Genomic DNA, 23,753 nt, shown 5'->3' with positions numbered 1-23,753 from the left:
TGGACACGCAGCGAGGGGCACGGTGGGGGGCACGGGTGGTCCGTCCGTCTGGCAAACATCTCAGCCAGTGAACCTGTAGCACATGGAGTCTGTGCCGCGACCTCCTCAACCAAGCAGCGAGAGCCTTCCACACTCCACGTGATGGCCTCAAGGTGCACCTAGCCTGGCGCGATCGATGTGTGGTGACATCACCGCCACGAATTGAAGGAATGGCTGTTTTTCTCACTGCCAGACTGACAGTCCTGAGTGTGTGAGAGTGTGTGAATGTGTGTGACTGTGTAACACTCGAAAACTGTGTATGCGTGCGTGTCGCTAGTGTGTGGGAGAATGTGTGTGTGCGTAACTCTGTATCACTCTAAGGCTGTGTATGAGAATGTGAATATGAAGGTTTGTATGAAAGAGCGTGTGTGTCGATAGGTGTGAGCGCGTGTGTGTGCGCGTACGGCTGACTGCGTGTGTGTGTTGCTGTATGTGAGAGCGTGTCAATGTGAGTTTGTGTGAAAGAATGTGGGTGTGCAACCCGCCCTGCGCCACCGCCCTCGTTCGGCTCAGCCTTAAATGACTATCTGGGGTGGTGTATGGACATCGTCATTGGAGAGACAAAGGCGGCCGGGCGTGGTGCTGGCCCCCCACTACCTCGTGTGCCGTGCCGGCCTTCATAGGTGCTCGCGAACGGCACTTGGCTCAACAGTTTGTTAAGGCTATACCGGGGATCTTTGTCTTTGTGAATGTGTATTGTGTATGTGAGCAAGTATCCATTGTGTTAGTATGTGTGTCTGTGTTGGAATATGTCATTGTGTTAGTGTGTGAGTGAGTGCATGTTTGTGTGTGAGAATATATTCGTGTGTTCGTGGGTTTGCTAGGATCAGTGAGTTCGTCAGTGTGTCCGTGAGTATGTTATTGTGTTAGTGAATATTTTAGGAAGTGTGTAAGTATATTAGTATGTTAGTGAGTGTGTTAGTGAGTGTGTTAGTAAGTTTGTTAGTGTGTTAGTGAGTGTGTTAGTGTGTTAGTGAGTGTTAGTGTGTTAGTGAGTGTGTTAGTGAGTGTACGTGTGAGTGTACGTGTAAGTGAGTGTACGTGTAAGTGAGTTTGTTAGTGTGTTAGTGAGTGTGTTAGTGAGTGTGTTAGTGAGTGTGTCAGTGTGTTAGTGAGTGTGTTAGTGTGTTAGTGAGTGTGTTAGTGAGTTAGTGAGGTGTTAATGTGTTAGTGAGTGTGTTAGTGAGTGGCTTCTCTAGACCGTGTTGACACGACTGCTGCTGTGCTCCTCCAGGCACCTGGAGGAGCACAGCAGCGGCGTGGGCGCGGGGAGCGTGGAGGGAGGGAGGGGGGGCTCCAGGGAGACAAAGGCGGCCTGGAGTTGAGCCAGGCACGGCTTGGAGCGGGGGATGCAGGGGCCAGGGTCGAATAGATTCCTGGGGCCGCGGGGGGCCCTGGTCAACGCAGGGATCACCGTGCAGTACAGCAAGTAGGTCTATAGTTCACATGTTGACGATACAATAGTTTCCGCTTATATTTGGCGTATTTCTAAGACAATCAAACTTTTGACGGCAGATATCGTACAACAAATATGTACACTCCCCATGGAATCTGATCCAACCCTCAACACTCTAATTCATTCTCCATCACACCACTCTCACTCATTCTCCATCACCCCACTCTCACTCATTCTCCATCACACCACTCTCACTCATTCTCCATCACACCACTCTCACTCATTCTCCATCACACCACTCTCACTCATTCTCCATCACACCACTCTCACTCATTCTCCATCACACCACTCGCACTCATTCTCCATCACAACACTCTCATTCATTCTCCATCACACCACTCTCATTCATTCTCCATCACAACACTCACATTCATTCTCCATCACACCACTCGCACTCATTCTCTATCACACCACTCTCACTCATTCTCCATCACACCACTCGCACTCATTCTCCATCACACCACTCTCATTCATTCTCCATCACAACACTCTCACTCATTCTCCATCACACCACTCTCATTCATTCTCCATCACACCACTCTCACTCATTCTCCATCACCCCACTCGCACTCATTCTCCATCACACCACTCTCATTCATTCTCCATCACAACACTCGCATTCATTCTCCATCACACCACTCTCACTCATTCTCCATCACATCACTCTCATTCATTCTCTATCACAACACTCTCATTCATTCTCCATCACAACACTCTCTTTCATTCTCCATCACAGCACTGACACTCCGACACCTTTCACATGCAGATCATTCGCGCACAAAGCCACGATCCCCTCCTGGTGCCACAGCGGGGAGTGACGGGATGTGGGGGGTAGTGGTGCTGATCACGTGGGTGATGGTGGTGGTAATCGTGATCATGGTAGGGGTGTGCCATGGGCTATGCTAGAGCCATCAGCTGTGTGCATATTGAGCTCGTACCAGCCTGTATGTACGGTGAATGTATATCCACATAACCGGGATCCAGAGGGAAGTCAAGCAAGTCTGTGACACGACACACCGCGTCGTGCGAGACGGAGCGCGTGCAGGGAGAGGTGTGGAGAGCTGGGGAGGCGACGCGTGACAACGTTTCCTTGGACTTTCCCCAGGAAAGGGGCTGCTGGAGTCAGGACGGACCGAGTGCAGATGTCGGGTCCAGAGTAGATCGCTGCGGAGGGGAGTGGCACAGCGGCAGCCTGGACGGGGAAGCTACGGAACAAAACGAGCACACCTGTCCTTCCACATATACAAACACAAAAGTATTTGTTTAACTCGTCCCATCAGCCACACGACATTCCATTCATCGGTTCGATAAAACCAAAAGTCTGGATTGAACCGTCCCGTTGATCCTCGCGAAGCCTGTCCGCCCCCCCCCCCCCCCGCGATTCCCTGGGAGGGCGACGGCTGGCAGTGAGGGTACTGAGTGAGCGCGTTAATTGGTTCAGAGTTAAGGGGTGGCACCAACAGCTGATGCAGACACCTGTCTTGTGGTGGGGAACGTGGATGGCGGGGTGGTTGGTGCGGCACGGGGGGTCTACCGCCTCGCGGGAGGCATCTGCTTTGCCAATTAAGCTAATGTTGAATGCTGATGAGCGAGCGAGCAGCTGACGGGGGTCGGTTCGCTTTGATCGCCGGGGGCTCCTGTGGCGTGGAGCTCAATGGCGGGTTTGGGAAACCGTGAACCCGCCCCACCATCACACGCCCTCCCCCATCACATAGCTCCCACACCATCATACATCCCATCATCACACACCCTCCCCCATCACATAGCCCCCAACGCACCATCACATACCCCCACACCATCATACATCCCATCATCACACGCCCTCCCCCATCACATAGCCCTCACACCATCACATACCCCCCACACCATCATACATCCCATCATCACACACCCTCCCCCATCACATAGCCCCCAACGCACCATCACATACCCCCACACCATCATACATTCCATCATCACACGCCCTCCCCCATCACATAGCCCCCACACCATCACATACTCTCTGTATCCATCACACATCCACATATACCTACTCCTCCTCCATCACCCTCCCTCCGTGGGGGTCACGCTCACACGTGCTGCTCGTCACTCGCACACCCCGGGGAGGGGAGGGGGGACACGGCCCACGTGCTCAATCCCCCACTGCTTGTGACAGCCACTCACACTCATACACACAGACTCACAAAGAACACTCATACACACACAGACTCACAAACACACTCATACACACACACAGACTCATACACACAGACTCACAAACACACTCATACACACACACAGACTCATACACAGACTCATACACACACAGACTAATATACACACAGACTCATACACACAGACTCACAAACACACTCGTATACACAAACAGACTCATACACACAGACTCACAACAACAACCGCCATTCGCCACTAAGTGGCGGTGACGTCACCACGACGCTTGTGCCAGGCCATGTGCACCTTGAGGCCACGTGAAGTGTCGAACGCCCGCTGGCAGGAGGTCACGGGGCAGACCCAAGTGCCACTGGTCGACTGAGATGACTGGCTGATGCACCACCTGTGCCCCCTACTGTGCCAACTTGCTGTGCTTTAGCCACCCGGCGCTCCGCTCGTTGTTGTAAGCGTCGCTCCTCCGCCCTCCGTTGTTGTTGGAGGGCGACTGCCTCCAACTGCCCAGTAGCGTCCTTCACGAGCCTCCTCCACAGAGGCCGATTTTGACACCGCTGGTACCAGTCACCGGCAAGTCCACTCAGCTCCACGTCCTCCTGTACCACGTCACTCCATCTCTTCTCTAGCCCGTGCCGCGCCCGTTTAGCCCCCTCGATCCGGCCAAACAAAAGCTGTTTCGGCATGCGGTGGCTGGGCATGCGGGCTACATAACCCAGCCAACGCAGCCTTGCCTGCCGGATGAGCTCACCGATGGGACCTTGCCCAGATCTTTCAAGGATTTGTGAGCTCCTTACACAATCCAGCCTGGTTAAACCCAGGATGGATCGTAGGCAGGCCAGCCTAAATGTTTCTAACCGGCGAAGATGTTCCATTAGGGGGGGTCCACGTTTCGCAAGCGTAGAGAAGGGAGGGAATGACCGTGGCCGAGAAGACCTGAAGCTTAGTGCGGAGCGACAGACCAGGTAGCTTCCACACAGCGTTACGCAACCGATGAAAAGATATTGCCGCTCGACTGATTCGGAGTGAGACCTCTGCTGTTAAACTGGAGCCGGTCATAAGCACACTGCCCAGGTATAGGAAACTCTCCACTCTCTCCACAACTGCCCCATCACCGATTGGGAGTTGTGGGGGTGGAGTGTCCGATGGTACAAAATACCCAGGCAGGTGCTTAGTTTTGGTGGGGCTGATGGTAAGGCCCCATATCTTAGTAGCACGCTCCAGTCTCAGCATCAGCGTCTCCAACTCCTCCTCTGAATGAGCAACTATTAACAAATCATCGGCATACATAACGTGGTTGAGCAATAGGGAGCCATCCCTTGACCGCACCCGGGCATCGATCAGCCTCCCATTATATCTGTACCATATGGAGATTCCCCCGGTACAGCTATTGAAGGCTTCACGAACTATGTGGTCAAAATAGATGTTAAATAATGTGGTAGCCAGAGGACATCCCTGTCGCACCCAAGGTGTACAGCGAATGTTCAGTTCAGTTTATATTGGTATAGCCCTGTGAGCCATTCGGCTCTTGAATCGGGTGCAACTACAACAAACAAAAAAACAAAAACACGACTCCCGGCCACGTAGTTTTACCCGGGCCCGCTCACCATCATGAAGGTCCTTAATGATCGTGAGCAGAGAGTCAGGGACTCCAAAAGCACAAAGAACAACCCAGAGCCCACGCCTACTGATGGTATCATAGGCCTTGACCAGGTCAATAAAGCAGAGATGTAGGTCTTGCTGGAATTCCCTACACCTCTGCTGTAGCAGACGGACCAGAAAATATGGCATCTGTGCAGGACCGCCCTTTCCTGAAACCGCATTGGGGCTCCGCAAGCCTCTCCTCACCGTGCCTGGCAAGGCGATGTTGAATAATCCTTGCCAGGACCTTTCCCGGCACACTGAGGAGTGAGATGCCCCTGGAGTTGTTACAGTCTGTGCGGTCCCCCTTCTTAAAGAGGGGGACCACCAGGGCATCCTTCCAATCCTGCGGAACCCGTCCAGTGGTCCAGACTTGTTATGATGTCATATAGGGCAGTCTGTGCACAAACGCCACCCTCCCTCAGCATTTCGCTTGGGAGATCATCTCTGCCCGCTGCCTTTCCTGGTCTCAGACTCCGGATCGCCTTCAGTACTTCCTCAACAGATGGCACCTCAGCCAGCCACCCACAGGGGGTGACTTCTTCCAATATTTGAGGCACCGCAGCCTCAGCAGGGTCATCCTCACTTTATGCCACGATGTTTTCCTGGCTGAGGGATTTTCCCTCCCCCAGGACCTCACAGAAATGCTCAGCAAATCTGCAAACCTGTTCCTGGGGGTCGGAGATTGGATCACACACAGACTCATACACACAGACTCATACACACAGACTCATACACACAGACTCATACACACAGACTCATACACACAGACTCATACACACAGACTCATACACACAGACTCATATACACAGACTCATACACACAGACTCATACACATAGACAGACTCATACACACACAGACTCATACACACACATACACACACACTCATACACACATACACAGACTCATACACACTCTACATACACACACAGACTCATACACACTCATACACACACACAGACTCATACACACTCCACACACACAGACTCGTACACACTCCACACACACAGACACTCATACACACTCCACACTCTCATACACACTCCACACACACACACTCATACACACTCGAAAAACACAAACTCATACACACTCCACATACACAAACTAATACACACTCCACACACACACTCAGACACACTCCACACACACACAGATTCGTACACACTCCACACACACAGACACTCATACACACTACAAACACACAAACTCATACACACTCCACACACACACTCCACACTCTCATACACACTCCACACACACACTCATACACACTCCACACTCTCATACACACTCCACACACACTCATACACACTCCACACTCTCATACACTCCACACACACAGACTCATACACACTCCACACACACACTCATACACACTCCAAACACACAAACTCATACACACTCCACACACACACTCATACACACTCCACACTCTCATACACACTCCACACACACACTCATACACACTCCAAAAACACAAACTCATACACACTCCACACACACACTCATACACACTCCACACACACACTCATACCCACGCCACACACACACACAGACTCATACACACTCCACACACACAGACTCATACACACTCCAAAAACACAAACTAATACACACTCCACACACACACTCATACACACTCCACACACACACAGACTCATACACACTCCACACACACACAAACTCATACACACTCTACACACACACTCATACACACTCCAATCACACAAACTCATACACACTCCACACACACTCATACACACTCCACACACACACAGACTCATACACACTCCACACACACACACAAACTCATACACACTCCACACACACACTCATACACACTCCAAACACACAAACTCATACACTCTCCACACACACTCATACACACTCCACACACTCATACACACTCCAAACACACAAACTCATACACTCTCCACACACACTCATACACACTCCACACACACAGACTCATACACACTCTCATACACACTCCACACACACACTCATACACACTCCACACACACACACTCATACCCACTCGACACACAGACTCATACACACTCCACACACACACACACAGACTCATACACACTCCACACACACTCATACACACTCCACACACACACACAGACTCATACACACTCCACACACACACTCATACACACTCCACACACAGACTCATACACACTCCACACTCTCATACACACTCCACACACACACTCATACACACTCCACACACACACTCATACACACTCCACACACAGACTCATACACACTCCACACTCTCATACACACTCCACACACACAGACTCATACACACTCCACACACACACAGACTCATACACACTCCACACACACACTCATACACACTACAAATACACACACTCACACTCCACTCCAAACACTCCAAATACACACTCTCAAACACACATACTTCACACCCATTCACACTCCAAACACACATACACGCCACACACATGCACAGACGGTGCACATTATACACCCTCTTTGTACATTCACATGACGGGATCCAGTCTGTCCACACGTCAACCAGTGCTAACGTCCCAGAAAGGTGGTGCTGATTTTATCGACCCGGGAAGGGATGATTGTTTAAGTTCGCGGCGCTGAGATGGGCGAGTGATGGTGGGGTCGGATGTGAGGATTGGGAGAGGAGAGCGCAGACGAAGAAAAGTGAAGAAAGCGATGGGAGAGACGAGGAGACTGGGAGAGTTGTGAGAATTGGGAGATGGAGGAGAGAGACAAAGGGTGAGGAGGGAAGCGGTGTGAGAGCGGGGGAGGGGTGACAGAGACGAGTGCTGGGGTCGAGGGAGACTCAAGAGAGAGGGAGGGGGAGAGAGGGAGTGGAGAGAGAGAGGGGGGGAGAGGGAGGGGAGAGTGGAGAGTGGAGAGAGGGAGGGGGGGAGAGGGAGGGGAGAGAGGAGAGTGGAGAGAGAGAGGGGGGGAGAGGGAGGGGAGAGAGGAGAGTAGAGAGAGGGAGAGAGGGAGGGAGGGGGAGAGAGCGAGCGAGAGCTCCTCCTCTCTCTCTGCCTCCGTCCCGCCCTCAGTCCACCGAGCTCCGCCAAGAGGAGTGCTTCGTTCTCCTCCGTCCGCTCTCTCTGTCCCAGCCCTGTCTCCCCAACGCCACCTCTCCCCGCTGTCCCCGCTGTCTCCCCCGCGGGGTCCCCGCTGTCCCCCCGCTGTCCCCGCTGTCTCCCCCGCGGGGTCCCCGCCGGTCCCGAGGCGTCCCCGCGGCCCTCCCGGGCCGGGCTGCATGGACGGGCATGGGGATCCGCGCCTGCCCGCGCCTCGCACCCCCCATCCTCATCCTCTGCCTCTTCGCCGCGCTCTCTCGCCCAGGTACAGCTCTCCCAACACTCCCCCCACACTCCCACCACACTCTCCACTCTCCCCACACTTCCCCCACACTCCCCTGCGCTCTCACCACTCTCCCCTAGCTCTCCCCACTCTCCCCACACTCCTCACTCTCCCCACACTCCCCTGCGCTCTCCCCACTCTCCCCTGCGCTCTCCCCACACTCCCCCCACACTCTCCACTCTCCCCACACTTTCCCCACACTTCCCCCACACTCCCCTGCGCTCTCACCACTCTCCCCTAGCTCTCCCCACTCTCCCCACACTCCTCACTCTCCCCACACCCCCCTGCGCTCTCCCCACACTCCCCTGCGCTCTCCCCACACTCCCCTGCGCTCCCCCCACACTCTCCACTCTCCCCACACTCTCCCCACACTTTCCCCACACTTCCCCCACACTCCCCTGCGCTCTCACCACTCTCCCCTAGCTCTCCCCACTCTCCCCACACTCCCCACTCTCCCCACACTCCCCTGCGCTCTCCCCACACTCCCCACTCTCCCCACACTCTCCCCACATTCCCCTGCGCTCTCCCCACTCTCCCCACACTCCCCACTCTCCCCACACTCCCCACTCTCCCCACACTCCCCACACTCCTATCTCTCCACTGCGCTCTCTCCCCACGTTTTGCACGTCCCTCACTGGCTGGCCTTCATGTATACTCTCCACACCACCTCTTCCTACACTTGAACATTCTTGACTACTCTCTCCAACACTCCCTTGTTTGAACTACTCTCCCTTCTTATACTCCCCCTCGCATTCTCACAAGCACAAACGCTCTCCCCTACTCTCCCTGCACGGTCCGTCACTCTCCACTGCACTCTCCCACAGACTCGCCCACACTCCATGACACCCATCTCGTTGAGACTCCCCCAGGCGCCCGCTTTTACACTCTCCTGTACACTCTCCTGTACGCTCTCCTGTACGCCCGACTCTCTCGTACTCCCCGCACTCTGTAACTCTCAACTACACCGTACTTCAACTCCCTCCCAACACTCATTACACTCCCCACTGTGTTCCACACGCTCCCCCGCACTCTCCCCGTACACTCCCGCAGTGTTTCCACTATCTCCGCGTACTCTCCCCTACTCTGCCATATCCGCGAGCATCTGCTCGTGCTCCAGTCCCGGGACCGATGGACCCCTCTCGTCTCCCTCCGAATCCCCTGGTCCGAACCCTCCCCCCGTCGTCGAACTGTGTCCCCCCTTGGATCCCTCTCACCCCCTCGTTTCTCTCTCACCCCATCGTCCCCCTCTCAGTCTCGTCGCAGTGCCGCATCCTCAAGTGTAACTCCGAGTTCGTGTCCGCCTCGTCCGGGCCCTCGAGCCCCGGGGGCCCCGGGGGCCCCGTGGGTCCCGAGGGCCCCGGGGTCCCGGCGGAGCGGGCCCGGCTGTGCGCCGCGCTGCGGGCCTACGCGCAGTGCACGCGGCAGACGGCCGCGGCCTGCAGGGGGGACCTGGCCTTCCACTCGGCCGTCCACGGCATCTCCGACCTCATGGCTCAGCACGGGTGCGCCAGGGACGGGCCAACGCCCGGCAGTCGCGTCAGGGGCCCCCAGGTCCAGCGGCCGGAGCACGGGGTCGAACAGCGGGTCCCGGCGCCCTGCGGCCTCTCCCTGCACTACCACCAGCAGCAGCATCAATATCAACATCAGCAGCAGGAAGGGCAACAAGGACCGGTGGCTTCGACGGGCGACAGACGTGGGGGAGGGTCGTTGGGTCCCCGCGAGGATGGGACCGGGGCCCGAGGGACCGTGCACTGCGCCGTGTTCGGCGACCCCCACGTGCGCACGTTCAGGGACGAGACGCACACGTGCCGCGCTCGGGGGGCCTGGCCCCTGGTGGACACCAGGGCCCTGGTGGTGCAGGCCACGCACGCTCCCGCGGGGCCCGGCTCCAGTGCCACAGTCCTCAGCAAGGTGAGCCGCTTGTGCTGGACCCACGTGGGGGGAGGGTGGCGCCGTGCCCCATCGGCCATCCCGCATGTTGACGCGGCAGTGGGACCACCACCACACGCGGCCGACTGGGAGGAGGTGGCACTGCCATCCAGCAGTTGGCCTCCAGGCCACGGCTCGGTTGTCCTGTGGCCCAGGCCCACGCTGACACCGCGCAACGAGCAGTCGTACATGTAGGAGCAGGGACGTGCTGGGGGGGAGGGGGTAGGAGAAGAATTGGGGATAGGTCTGGAGTAGAGGTCACGGTCCAGTATTGTGGAGAGTAAATTCTCTGCGTGTTTGGCAGTACGGTTGAGGAACTGGATGTCAATGTCGGTCTCCTGGCCACGACGGGAGGACGTCAGCAGAGAGAGTTCGTGTCGATCTGCTGTTCCCCCTCTGTAGCAGGAGCACAGACTACAGTTGTTATTAACCAGTGTTGTTGATTGTTTCGGTGGCATGGACACAATCGCCTGACTGTGGCTATGTCTTTAATGTCACATTGATGATGTGCACATCAGCCTGTTGGTGTTCTGATGCGGTTGAAAGTTCCACCGGTGTCTTAGACGAGCAGGAATGTCAAAGCCAGTAGGTGGTGCGGTGATGTTTGGGTCTCAGATGGAGGGGTTCATTCTGGACGGCCGCGTTGTTACACTCTGTTCACCAGCAGCGTCCTTCCGGATCTGGGTGGGATTCTGGGATGGCAGCAGCGCGGTCCCATAAGGGATGGGGTCGGGACTTGAGCCGGCAGTGACGAGGTGACGTTGTTGAGGTCTTGGTCGTAGGGATAAGATTCCAGAATAGTGTTCAGTGTGTCACTGAATTTGGGTAAAGTGTGGTTAGGGTTAAATGTTTGTCAGATAGGCTGTAGAGTCTGGGGGTACTCGCTGCACACTCATAACTTGGGTCAAGTTTACATCGGGTTTGGGTTGGTATTAGATAGAGGCAGTAGATGTTCTAGCAAGGAATGGAGAACCGGGTTGAGGTGAGGGTTAGCGGATAGGTGGTAGGCGTAGGTTTAGCTGTAGAGTTGGGTAAGTGTGTGCGAGTGCCTCCACCAAACTTAGTCACATTCTCTCCGCCGTGTGAGTCACAGTGACTCCGCCCGTGATGAGGAAGGAGTTGGTGAACAATGAGTCGAGTGTCGTTGTGTGCACACCTCCTCACACGAACTTATCCCCTACACTGGTATAGCCCTAAACAACGCGGTGACGACGATCTGAACCAAGTACTTACTGTACCAGCCGCTGGCGGCCTTCGTCGGTGCTGTTCGCCAACTCCACTTGACTCGACAGGCCAAAGACACCACGGGGGATCTGTATCCGCTGTGCACGATACCAGTACACACGTGCTTCCCCACGTGTGTACAACAGCGTGCACGCTCTGCACACAAGAGTTGTGTTCACCGCACTTGCAGCCCATCATGCACTGCGTTGACAGTGGTGCGCTCCATGCTGGGCCATACGTGTACAGTATAGTATGTTGTGTTGTTAGAAACAGTATTTGTGTAAGGGCCAACAACACCTGAGCATGCTGTGTTGGCCAGGAGGGGCGACAAAATGTGCAGGCGGCAACGCATCCCACGCGCTGCGTCTCGCTGATGAGCGCCGGCAAGTGGAAAACCCGAGCCACGCCAGACAGACGCCGGCAAGGCTGCAGTGTGTGTGATGTCGGAGCCGGCGGCGGGGATAATTGGATTTTGTTAAAGCAACTCCGTGCCCCGTTTGGAGCAACCGGTTGCGCAGACGTCCGCGCGTAAACGATTCCGTGGCGTGCAACCCAAGTTGCGTAAAGAACCGAGTTGATTTCAATGCAGTTACCGTGAACTTCCAATGCACTCACGTGTGCACATACACCGCTGCACACACGCGTGCACATACACCGCTGCACACACGTGTGTACATACACCGCTGCACTCACGCGTGTACATACACCGCTGCACGCACGCGTGTACATACACCGCTGCACACACGTGTGTGTACACGGCAGTGTTACAGCAAGTAACTCGCGCTGGGGTGTGCAGAGTGTACACTGTAGCAGTTTAATTGTTTTGCGCAAAGGTACTGGATGTGGCGCACGTAAACTGTACGTGTTGTATACGATCGGGGTTTGCATGCGTGTACACAGCGCGGTAGCGTCTACATAATGCAGTATACGTACACACGCATGAATTGCACAACTTAATTATGTACGATACTGAAATACACTGCAAACGTGCACTAAATACTGTACAAGCACACGTGCAAATACAGTGCGCGTGTGTGTTATCCTCCATCAGGGTACACGCGGCCCTGATGGTAGTGATGGTCACTCGCGTGTTCGTCCCGTCTGCGTGTGGCGGTGCGTCGGTGACGAATATCTGAACGAGTCCTGGGGCGTCTCCTAGGTAGACTCGGCATTAAAAATAATGTTTGGTGCGGTGTGAAAATATCAGCATTGGAGAGACAAAGGCGGCCGGGCGTGGTATTGGCCCCCACCCTCTCGTGTGCCGCGCCGGCCTTCATAGGTGCTCACTAACAGCACTTGCCTCAACAGTGTTATGCCTATACGGGGGATCTTTGTCTTTGTGTTCTGTATATGGTATACAGTATATATAGTGTGTATAAAATGCAAAGCATTTGCCCCAACAGTCTGGTAAGGATATACGGGGATCTTTGTTTTTGTTATATATAGTACAGGATGCATAAGCAGCTGTGCGCGTGTGTCTAATCTGAAGCCTGCGAGTTCGCATCCCGTTGGGTAGTTGACGCAGCTCATCATCCCTCGGGGGTCAATAAAATTACTACCACTTAGTGGACAAATAAACAGTCGTGCTTCTTTAGAGACTGACCCCTGCCAGAGGAATGTGGAGCTTCCAGCATGGGAGATGAGTGATGAGAAACCGCTTTGCCCAGGATCCATAGCACATGTGGAGTGGTGATTTCCCCTAACCTAAATTTGCTAAAATGTTTTCACACCGTTGCTGAACACAGGGCCCAAGGCTCCAAAACGTCAAACGGCCAAAGGAAAGATGCAGAAGTCGGCAATATACATCTACAGTTTCAGTGCAAGTGCTTTGAGAAACTGGTTACAAAAGTCCTTGGAATCCAGAAGCCCACAGGGGCCAGGGACCACTCGAGGTGACGGGTCCCTGATGGCTGGCTCCCCGCAGACCTCGAATCCACGGGGGCCAGGCAGGCCATCCCAGAAGCTGGGGTCCCAAGAGAACAGGGGTCCGTGTTACTCGGGGGACACTCTTTTGGAGGCCATTGGTCCCTGAAGGTCATGGTCTGCTAGAATCCGAGGATGTGGGAGACTGGGGTCGAGGCCTGCCATCACTCCGTGACCTCTCGTGAAATGCCGACGGTCCCCGGTACCCCCCCCGTAGTCTCTCAAGTTGCGGCGTTTGGCCCGGGGGCGCTCGCCGGGGCTCCAACCTCGCTCGGCACAGGCGCGCGGCCGACCAGCTGTAGGCATGCTCCTCCTCGCTACGCGCGGCACTTCAAATCACGCAGGCCCCCCCTTCCACAGCGATTGCACGGGTTAATCATTACAGCTGTGCCTTAAAGAAGGGGGTAGGAAGTTCCGAAGTTTCAGACGGCCACCCTCCATTTGAAGAAAATAATTTGTATTCATCAACAAGTGTCCCATGGATAGCCTGACCCCCACCATGAGAATGTAGCATTTTCATCACTGGCTTGGGGGTGGGGGACACCCTTGTAGTTGTGCGTGGTCCTATTGCTTGTTTGAGCAGGGAATCTCAAGGTGTGAACGCCGTTTCTGGACTGAATCCTAGAGATACTGTCTGCAAATCTAGTGTTTGTGTACATTTGTGTGTAGTGCCAGTTGTTAGGGTTAAGCATTAACCATTGTAATGATTTGATGTCTTTACCGTGTAATGTGCCCTTGAGGATTAGGGTTCTGCTTGGGATGTTTGGCCAAAAGTCCAAGATTAAACAGAACGAGTCCCTTGACAGACTGCTCTTCATTTACCACCACCATCGTCTGCATTGCAGCCGTCACACAATCACCGCCACCATGATCATCGGGTCCGTAACCGGTGTCAACCACGCGCTGCTCTCGTGGACAAGGGTTTACGGGAGACGGCGTGGTGGTGCCGATTGGTTTTGCTCGGTAGGGATGGCGCTAATGAACCGAGATAGGTAACAGAACAGACGGAGGGGACGATGAAAATAATGGTGGTGGTGACTGTGAAACTCTTTACGGAACGGTGTGAAGAGTAATCAAAGATAAGCGAACGTGCCGCCAAGATGTCAACATCGCCCTGACGTCGGTCACCCCCTACCCCCCCCTGCTGGCTGGAGGGATTCCACTGCCTTCGTTATTTTGACCTTCGAGATGGGCCGCTGCCCGGCACGTTGGCTTTTCACATGACGGTGTTTTCGGTGCATTTTAGTCTGGGTCTGTGTGATTCCTACGGATTTGAGACTACGCGTCTGTGTGAGTCTCTGGGTCTGTGTGATTCCTACGGGTTTGAGACTACGGGTGTGAGTATGAGTCTGTGGGTCTGTGTGTGAGTGCGAGTCTGTGGGTCTGTGTGATTCCTACGGGTTTGAGACTAGGGGTCTCTGTGTGAGTGTGTTGTTGGGTTTGTGTAAAGACTACAGCGGTGCTGGAGCCTATTCACGAAGTGCGCTTGTTCATTCGCCACTCCCACTGCTCAAAATGTCCCTTGCTAATGGAGGGGGGGGAACCCCTGACCCCCAGGCCACCCCCTCACCCGCGGCTGTTTAGCGAGCGGAATGGCTCAGGTGTTATTTTTAAATTTTTTAAAAAGGGCCTCTCGTAAACAGTGTCTGGTGTCGCTGGGCAATGTCAGACAGCGAGGTGGTGGGTCCACCCGCGCGTTCCGCGTACATGCGCGCACACGTGCACACATCAGTATGTGCACACGCACACATACACACACATACACACACGCGCGCTCTCTCTCTCTCTATAATTATACAGCCCGAGTCACGCGCGTGGGTGACAAGAGCCAATTAACCCGCACCCGAGTCCTTCCAAAGGTCGCATGTGAGATTTGATTGGGCCGGGCCGGCGCGTGCAATCAGCTGTGATTGCACGCGACTTGGCACTTCACAAGGCCATCCCACACCCACGCACGCACACAGCCACGCACGCACACAGCCACGCATGCACACAGCCACGCATGCACACGCCAGGGGGCTTTGGGTCTGCGGTGGCCGAGCCAGGGACAAGGAGCCGGCACGTGCACACAGCGTGATAAGCAGTCAGGCGCCATCCTCAATCCCCCAGCTCTCCCCTCCGCCTCCCTCATCCTCCCTTTGGTGCTTTCCCAACATGGGGGAGGGAGGGGGAGGGTGGAGATGGTGAGGGAGCAGTGACCCCTGGCCATGTTGGTGAAGTCCGAAGGGAGCTCTTGACTTGGTTGCATCTCCTTGCCTATAAAAGAGGCAGAGTTTGCCCCTGACTCCAATCCCAACCTGAACCCAGGCGGCTGTGCGTTAGAGAATCGCCAGAGGAGAAGGCCCTCCACTTCACGTGGGGCCTGGTTGCACAACAATGGCTCATGCTTCTCGATCTCTTCTCCCCGCAGATCACCGTGATCTTCCGCAGCCTCAAGGACTGCGCCGAGCAGAAGGAGTACCAGGCCGAGGCGGGCTCATTGCCCGCGGCCTTCGTGGACGGCTCGCGTTCGGTGCCCAGCCGCGAGCGTGGGGGCGGAGGAGAGAGCCTGCGAGTGGTGGAGCGGGAGGCGGGCGCGCACGTGGAGATCCAGGCGCGCTACCTGGCCACCACCGTGGTGATCCGCCGCGTGGGCCGCGCCCTCGGCTTCGCCATCCGCATGCCCGAGGCGCTGCTGTTGCAGCCGCATGGAGTTGGGGGCGCCGGTGGTCGCGGGGGGGCGGCCGCCGCGGGGGCCGATGACGGCCCCGGCCTGCAGCTCTGCCAGGACGGCTGCCCCCGCGCTGAGCGCATCGTGGCCGACGTGGACGAGGGGGCTTTCCCGCCGGGGCCCTCGGCGGAGGGGCCCGTGGCTGCCCTCCCCTCCTCCCTGGGCCGCGCGGAGGCCGAAGCAGAGTGCGAGCGCGTGCTGCCCGTGCGGGACTTCTACTTCCACGCCTGCGTCTTCGACCTCGTGAGCACGGGTGACGTCAACTTCACGCGCGCGGCCGCGGGGGCCCTGGAGGACGCGCAGGCCATGCTGCAGACCTCCGAGAGGGCCCACGTGCTGCGCAGGAATAGCGAGCGCAGGAGTGCGGAGTCGGAGGGCTTGGGGCCTTCGCCCGGTAACGGGGCAGGTCCCGGGGTACACGTGGGGAGAAGGCCGCTTGCCGCACTGCTGCTGTTGATGCTGTGTCTCGTGGTGTGAACGACGGGGACAGTTGGAGAAGCGGGAGGCATCGGGGCATTCTAGGCCGCCCCAGGAATCGTTGAGCTCTGCCGCAGACCCCGCGGTGGCCAACCTGGCCTGCTCCGCCCCGCAGCTGCTGTGCACCGTCCCCCCGAGCGGCCGAGCATCAGCTCCGGTTCCAGGCCCTCGTGTAGCCGGCCTCGAGCAGCCACCGGGGGCCGTCGCCAGGATCCGTGGTACCAGAATCCGTGGTGCCATCCCGAACAGACCTCGGGGCCGTGGCTCCGGCCACAGCCCGCGGATGGCGAGCCCCCGGAGCCACGGGCCATGTTGGGTGGCCAGGACTGCCGCCCCCTACTCGCACTTTAGCTCAGTGTGACAAAACGCTCTGAATGTGGCATGAGCCGTAACGAGATGAACATGCAAGATTTGTTGAGAGATTCTCTATATTTACAAAGGTCTAAAAGCAAAGTGTGATGTGTATGGCATGTAGAGTTTAATTGTACAGGCAGTGGATGTATAAAGCAAAACAAACGTGTACATATAATTTATAAACTGAATTTTAACACGTTTAAATTAAAGCGAGCTGCGGTCTGGCCCTGAATTCGTGTGGTCTCTTGTCGCGGTGTACACTGCCCAGTCACGTGTGCTACTTTTGTGTGTGTGAGCACGTGTGTGTGTATGTGTATACGGCTGGAAGTCGCAGTAATTTTCTGTTCACCTTGTGGTGCGACATGTATGTCTTCTGGCCCCTACACTATTTAACATCTACCACGCAGTTCTCGAAGATTTCCATAGCTGTACCAGAGGAATTTCCATTTGGTACATATACAGTGGAAAGCTGATTGATGCGGTCAGGGAATGGCTGCCTATTGGTCAATCTTACGCATGTCGATGAGCTGGTAATTGCTGCCCACTATGAGAGTTGGAGATATGACTGCTGAACCTGGAGCCTGCCCCTAAGAAATGGAGCCTTACCATCACCCCTACAAAATTAGCACGTCGGTCTGTTCCATGACCTGTCAGCGAGCTCTTGATACTTCACATGACCTCAAAGTGCACCTGGCCTGGCACAGGCGCTGTGGTGACATCACTGCTACTTCGTGGCGAACGGCGGCTATTGTGTGTGCATATGTGCGTCTCCTATCGCACACGGGGGTTTTATTAAGAAGTAGGAGATAACTCGGTTTATTCGAATCGACATTTATCCAAGTAAGTTGAGTAACTTGCCACTCCAAACCCAACATCGACTCTTGTGGCTGCTGCGGTCGTCGTGCACTACTGTGCACGTGGCGTTACAACTGAGATCAAATTAAACAATGAGACTAGTTTTATAGATGGCGTCTTTCATGCAAATTTACTTCTTTCACAATCACCGACGATCCACAGACGAAAATTGGACGGCAGCAGCAACCAGGTGGAGAGTCCGTGACAATTTACCAAGCTCTGCGGTCCTCAATATATCAAGATGTTTTAGGCCAATTCACGAATGTTTATAGATGTGGGAGGAAACTGGAGCGCCCAGAGAAAACCCACGCGTGGGAGAAGCCATCGCTCCATCCCACATGGAACGGACGAATTATATTAGTCCACACGTTGTTGTACCGTCTCCTGGCGAGCCAGGGTACACATCTCGGGAGTAGGTTATAGGTAGCCGCGTGCAGCACATGGGCCTGGCGCTGTCACATGTTGCTTAAACTCATCCACTGGTCCTAAATTGAAATGACTTTACAACCCTGTAGAATCTACTGCTGGATGAGAGCCGTGTCAGTCACTGGTTGATTTGACGAGTTGTCCACGCTGGCCAGTGCGGGTTGGAGGAAGGGGCCGGCGAGGGGAGGCCAGGACCCATTCGGCTATCACCCGCCCTTGATGTTCGCCGTGGCTGGGAGTTGAACCCGGTCGCTGGCTTCCAAAATATGCAGTGCGCGCATCATCACTGCACCCCATACGCAAAAGTAAGATAATATATAAACGTGTACATGCATTATGTTATCCTGTTTGTGAGCTAGATATTGTTTGGTAAAACGGCGTATACATTTGAATCCGTCCTATCAGTTAAACGCCGCTTATCTGACTAAAAAGGTGAATTGAAAACTCTCCGTCAACAACTTTGGGATCTCACGTGAGCTCACAGCGCCACCGCGTGGATGCTCCACATCGCTGCTGCAATGAAGACCCCACGTGGGTTCACATCCAATGGTCTTCTGTGTAGTAACCAAGTGGTGAAAACTCAAGGCACCAGGATAGTGTAATTCTCAAGAGAGACCTCGGTCACAAAAATTACAAAGCAATACAACAAACAAAAAGAGTGATGTCATGAAGCAATTAGACGACCAACAACAACTTCATGACAGAATAACTAAATCAGTGCACAAATATGGCTTATTAAATAATATACATTTCCTGTAACGAAAGTTTGCCTCGGAGAAATGGCTTTACAAAAACATTCGTAGTGAAATAAAATCACACAAGCAGAGACTGAACGCGGTACAGGGCGAGGAATTGTGGTGATCCGTGATTAATTGGCGGAGATCAGTGGCAGAGTGGATGGCGCAATCCCGCTATGAATCCTGTGATCCAGAGTTCGTTTCACGGCCACGGCTAACATCAGTGGCGAATGGCATCTGAACGGCTGCGATGCAACGCGGTGAGCAACAGGAAGGCAGTACAGCAACATCCACCATTATACGACACTTACATGCTCCCAAACCACAAGCTGCATCGAACAGCCTGGTGAAGTATAGCAGACACTGCGATTGCAGGCCTTCATTCAGGAGTAAGTTGACCAAACAGTTTTAAATTATTGTTTTTATTATCATCATGGTTCCCAAAGGGCAACCAAAACCTCAGTTTCAGGGGTAAGATCCTGATGGCGACCGGGATGACGTGACCTCGGTAACGAGGATGACGTGACCTCGGTAACGGGGATTACGTGACCTCGGTAACGAGGATGACGTGACCTCGGTAACGGGGATTACGTGACCTCGGTAACGAGGATGACGTGACCTCGGTAACGAGGATGACGTGACCTCGGTAACGGGGATTACGTGACCTCGGTAACGAGGATGACGTGACCTCGGTAACGAGGATGACGTGACCTGGGTAACGAGGATGACGGCGAGTGGTGTTGGTGGGAGCCGCGCCGCATCCGAGCGACAAGGTGACCAAGAAGCCCCCTGCCTCTCTGCTCACAGGAGACTGGTGGCCAGAGGGGTTAGCCCGAGCAGGGGGGCACTCCCCGCTGCCCCGGGAGCCCCTGGAGTCCCTGGTTTCCTCCCTTGGGCCACAGCGACCTTTGTCACCGTGGGGCTCAGGTGGGGAAGGGCAAAGGTGGAACCTCCCTCCAGGGGTCCTCGCGAGAGCGGCCGAGGTGTCGCCTGGTTCCCTCCACAGAGCCCCCTCACTGACAATTCCTCTTCCTCCCGGGTCCCACTGGGCCACGTCTCCACCACGCGAGGGGCTCCCTCTGTCTCCACCCCAAGCCGCGTGTCAACCTGTAAGTGTCTGTGTGAGACTGTGTTAGTGTGAGACTGTGTGTCAGTGTGAGACCCTGTGTGTTAGTGTGAGTCACTGTGTGTTAGTGTAAGGCTCTGTGTTAGTGTAAGTCACTGTGTTAGTGTGAGTCACTGTGTTAGTGTGAGACCCTGTGTTAGTGCAAAACCCTGTGTGTTAGTGTGAGTCACTGTGTGTTAGTGTGAGTCACTGTGTGTAGTAGTGTCACTGTGTGTAGTAGTGTGAGTCACTGTGTGTTAGTGTGAGTCACTGTGTGTTAGTGTGAGACACTGTGTGATAGTGTGAGTCACTGTGTGTTAGTGTAAGGCCCTGTGTGTGGTAGTGTCAGTCACTGTGTTAGACAATGCGTGTCGTTGCGCCTATTTGTGTAAAACCTTTTTAAAGCCCCGTGTGATGCTGGGAGACGAGAGCGCATTCCGGGACTTGGGAGGCGTGAAGCCCCGATACCCCGTGCCATAGCAGCAAAGCGGGGCTCTAGGCTCTTCTCGTCCACCCCACACGACTGCGGGGAGCTGTGGGGTGGCGGCGTCTCCCGCAGGGTCACACACTTTAACGTCTCCCGCAGGGTCACACACTTTAACGTCTCCCGCAGGGTCACACACTTTAACGTCTCCCGCAGGGTCACACACTTCAACGTCTCCCGCAGGGTCACACACTTCAACGTCTCCCGCAGGGTCACACACTTCAACGTCTCCCGCAGGGTCACACACTTCAACGTCTCCCGCAGGGTCACACACTTCAACGTCTCCCGCAGGGTCACACACTTCAACGTCTCCCGCAGGGTCACACACTTCAACGTCTCCCGCAGGGTCAACACTTCAACGTCTCCCGCAGGGTCACACACTTCAACGTCTCCCGCAGGGTCACACACTTCAACGTCTCCCGCAGGGTCACACACTTTAACGTCTCCCGCAGGGTCACACAATTCAACGTCTCCCGCAGGGTCACACACTTCAACGTCTCCCGCAGGGTCACACACTTTAACGTCTCCCGCAGGGTCACACACTTTAACGTCTCCCGCAGGGTCACACACTTTAACGTCTCCCGCGGGGTCACACACTTCAACGTCTCCCGCAGGGTCACACACTTCAACGTCTCCCGCAGGGTCACACACTTTCAGGGTCACACACTTTAACGTCTCCCGCAGGGTCACACACTTTCAGGGTCACACACTTTAACGTCTCCCGCAGGGTCACACACTTTAACGTCTCCCGCAGGGTCACACACTTCAACGTCTCCCGCAGGGTCACACACTTTCAGGGTCACACACTTTAACGTCTCCCGCAGGGTCACACACTTTCAGGGTCACACACTTTAACGTCTCCCGCAGGGTCACACACTTCAACGTCTCCCGCAGGGTCACACACTTTAACGTCTCCCGCAGGGTCACACACTTTAACGTCTCCCGCAGGGTCACACACTTCAACGTCTCCCGCAGGGTCACACACTTCAACGTCTCCCGCAGGGTCACACACTTCAACGTCTCCCGCAGGGTCACACACTTCAACGTCTCCCGCAGGGTCACACACTTCAAAGGCCGAGCGGGCGAGGGACGCGCCAAGGTCAAAGCGCGGCTCCCAGCGAGCACCGCCCCTGGTGGCCGTGACGAATGCTGCTGCTGCTGTTTGACATTCACGGCAGGTTCTTGTTAAAAACAACCCTGAAAACCGGTAACCGTTCGCTGTGGCTTGCTTAGGAACGATTGCGTCGCCGATTGCGTCACGCGCGGCGGGCGTCCAAACGGCACGGCGCGTGCGGCTCCCCTGGAGAGAGCTCCAGAGGGTTGTAGGCGGGCGTGCCCACACTTTACCCCACCGCGCCACCATCATCATCGTTCTTCTTCTTCTGCTTGGTGTGAAAGTGGCGGGCGGGCGCGGGGTTAAGAAACTCTCCCCATTGCTTCGACTGCCCGGCGGGAGAGCGACTCGAACCACGACCTCTGCATTGCGACTCCGGCGTGCAGCTGACATTCACACACTCCACTGTGGCAGCTGCCTTCGTCTCTCGGTTACACACGTGCCATGTTTAGTGCTCCACGCATGTATATACACAATACTGTGCTGGATGTGTGAGAAACCGCTAACCGGTTATTTTTCAATCGGTTCGCTGTCATACAAAATAGATTTAACGTAGATGCATATAAGGTGCGAGCGAGTGAGCGAGCGCGCGCGCATGCGCAGTGTGGCCGCGCACGGGGTTTCTGACGGGCCCCGGATTTGGCATCAGCACCTGCGGGCGATGTCACGGTCACACGGCGCATGCGCGCTGGGGTTCATTGCAGAGAATTTGACGGCGCCGGCGTAAGGCCCGGGGCCCCGCGGGGACCCAGGGCACCGAGGGGATCTAGAGGGGCGGAGGAGGGGGCCCTGAGGTTGTCTTCCTGCGCGTCTCCACTCGCAGCGACGAGAGCCCCCGACAGGCAGGGAGGTGCCTGAGCCGGCCCGCCCCATGCGCTGAGGCCGGGGTTCATGTCCCGCGAGGGGACCCCGGGGTTCCCGGGCGGCGAGCAGGAGCGGCGAGGGGGACTCGCCCCCCCCGAGGCGGCGTCTCCCGGTGCCCTGCGCTGCGGGGATGTCGCGGGGGAGCGTGGGGACAGCGACTCCGCGCCCCCGTGTGGGGTCGAGCGGAGTGAAGACCCCCCTGAGACGAGGGTGGAGACCCCTGGCGATGAGGTGGAGGAGGTGAAGGAGTGCGAAGAGACGGCAGCTGGCAGGGACGCAGCGGGATCTGGGGTCGGCGAGGGGGCGCGGGACGGGGTCGGCGAGGGTACCCGCGGCGAGGGGAGCCAGAGGAGCAGGAGGTCCTCGTCGCAGAGCGAGGGGGGGGCGCGGTTCTTCGTGGGCGACGACGACGATGATGATGACGACGAGGAGTATGGCAGCTTCCGGAACGAGGATAGTGACCTCTACTACGACGACGACGAGGACGAGTCGGTGAGGAGGTCCACCCAACGGGTCAACAGCATCATCATCACAGCTGTCATGACCATCAACATAATCACAGCTGTCGTCACAACAGTCATCATCATCAACATAATCACAACTGTCATCACCACAATCATCATCAACATAATCACAATTGTCATCAACACAATCATCATCAACATAATCACAGTTGTCATCAACAGTCATCATCAACATAATCACAATTGTCATCAACACAATCATCAACATAATCACAACTGTCATCAACACAGTCATCATCATCAACATAATCACAACTGTCATCACCACAATCATCAACATAATCACAATTGCCATCAACACAATCATCAACATAATCACAATTGTCATCACCACAATCATCATCATCAA

The 23,753-nt window shown here is 55.4% G+C and overlaps 2 protein-coding genes across 21 annotated transcripts in view; both read left to right on the top strand.

The window, feature by feature from the left end:
• Positions 1–8,309: 8,309 nt before the first annotated feature.
• Positions 8,310–17,519, top strand: LOC116941188 (repulsive guidance molecule A-like). The gene is made up of 3 exons (XM_032951944.2): positions 8,310–8,660; positions 9,931–10,589; positions 16,165–17,519. The coding sequence occupies exons 1-3, from the start codon at positions 8,585–8,587 to the stop codon at positions 16,939–16,941; spliced, it is 1,512 nt and encodes a 503-aa protein (XP_032807835.1). The 5' UTR covers positions 8,310–8,584; the 3' UTR covers positions 16,942–17,519.
• Positions 17,520–22,706: 5,187 nt separating this feature from the next.
• Positions 22,707–23,753, top strand: part of LOC116941111 (inositol hexakisphosphate and diphosphoinositol-pentakisphosphate kinase 2-like) — a 38,697-nt gene continuing 37,650 nt past the window's right edge. For 8 of the 20 annotated variants that reach the window (XM_032951855.2, XM_032951846.2, XM_032951816.2 and 5 more), the window contains exon 1: positions 22,708–23,372. In XM_032951855.2, coding sequence (XP_032807746.1) covers positions 22,908–23,372 — 465 coding nt within the window. In that variant the 5' untranslated portion in view covers positions 22,708–22,907. Of the gene's footprint in view, positions 23,373–23,753 lie in introns of all 20 variants that reach the window. The other 12 variants (XM_032951872.2, XM_032951863.2, XM_032951879.2 and 9 more) reach the window with 5 other exon arrangements.

The sequence above is a fragment of the Petromyzon marinus genome, chromosome 1 (genome assembly GCF_048934315.1).
Source record: "Petromyzon marinus isolate PM22_M1 ecotype Great Lakes invasive population chromosome 1, UKy_Petmar_22M1.pri1.0, whole genome shotgun sequence".
Classification (NCBI taxonomy): Eukaryota; Metazoa; Chordata; class Hyperoartia; order Petromyzontiformes; family Petromyzontidae; genus Petromyzon; species Petromyzon marinus.
Note: the sequence above shows the minus strand (reverse complement) of the source record. Positions and strands in the feature narration are given on the sequence as shown.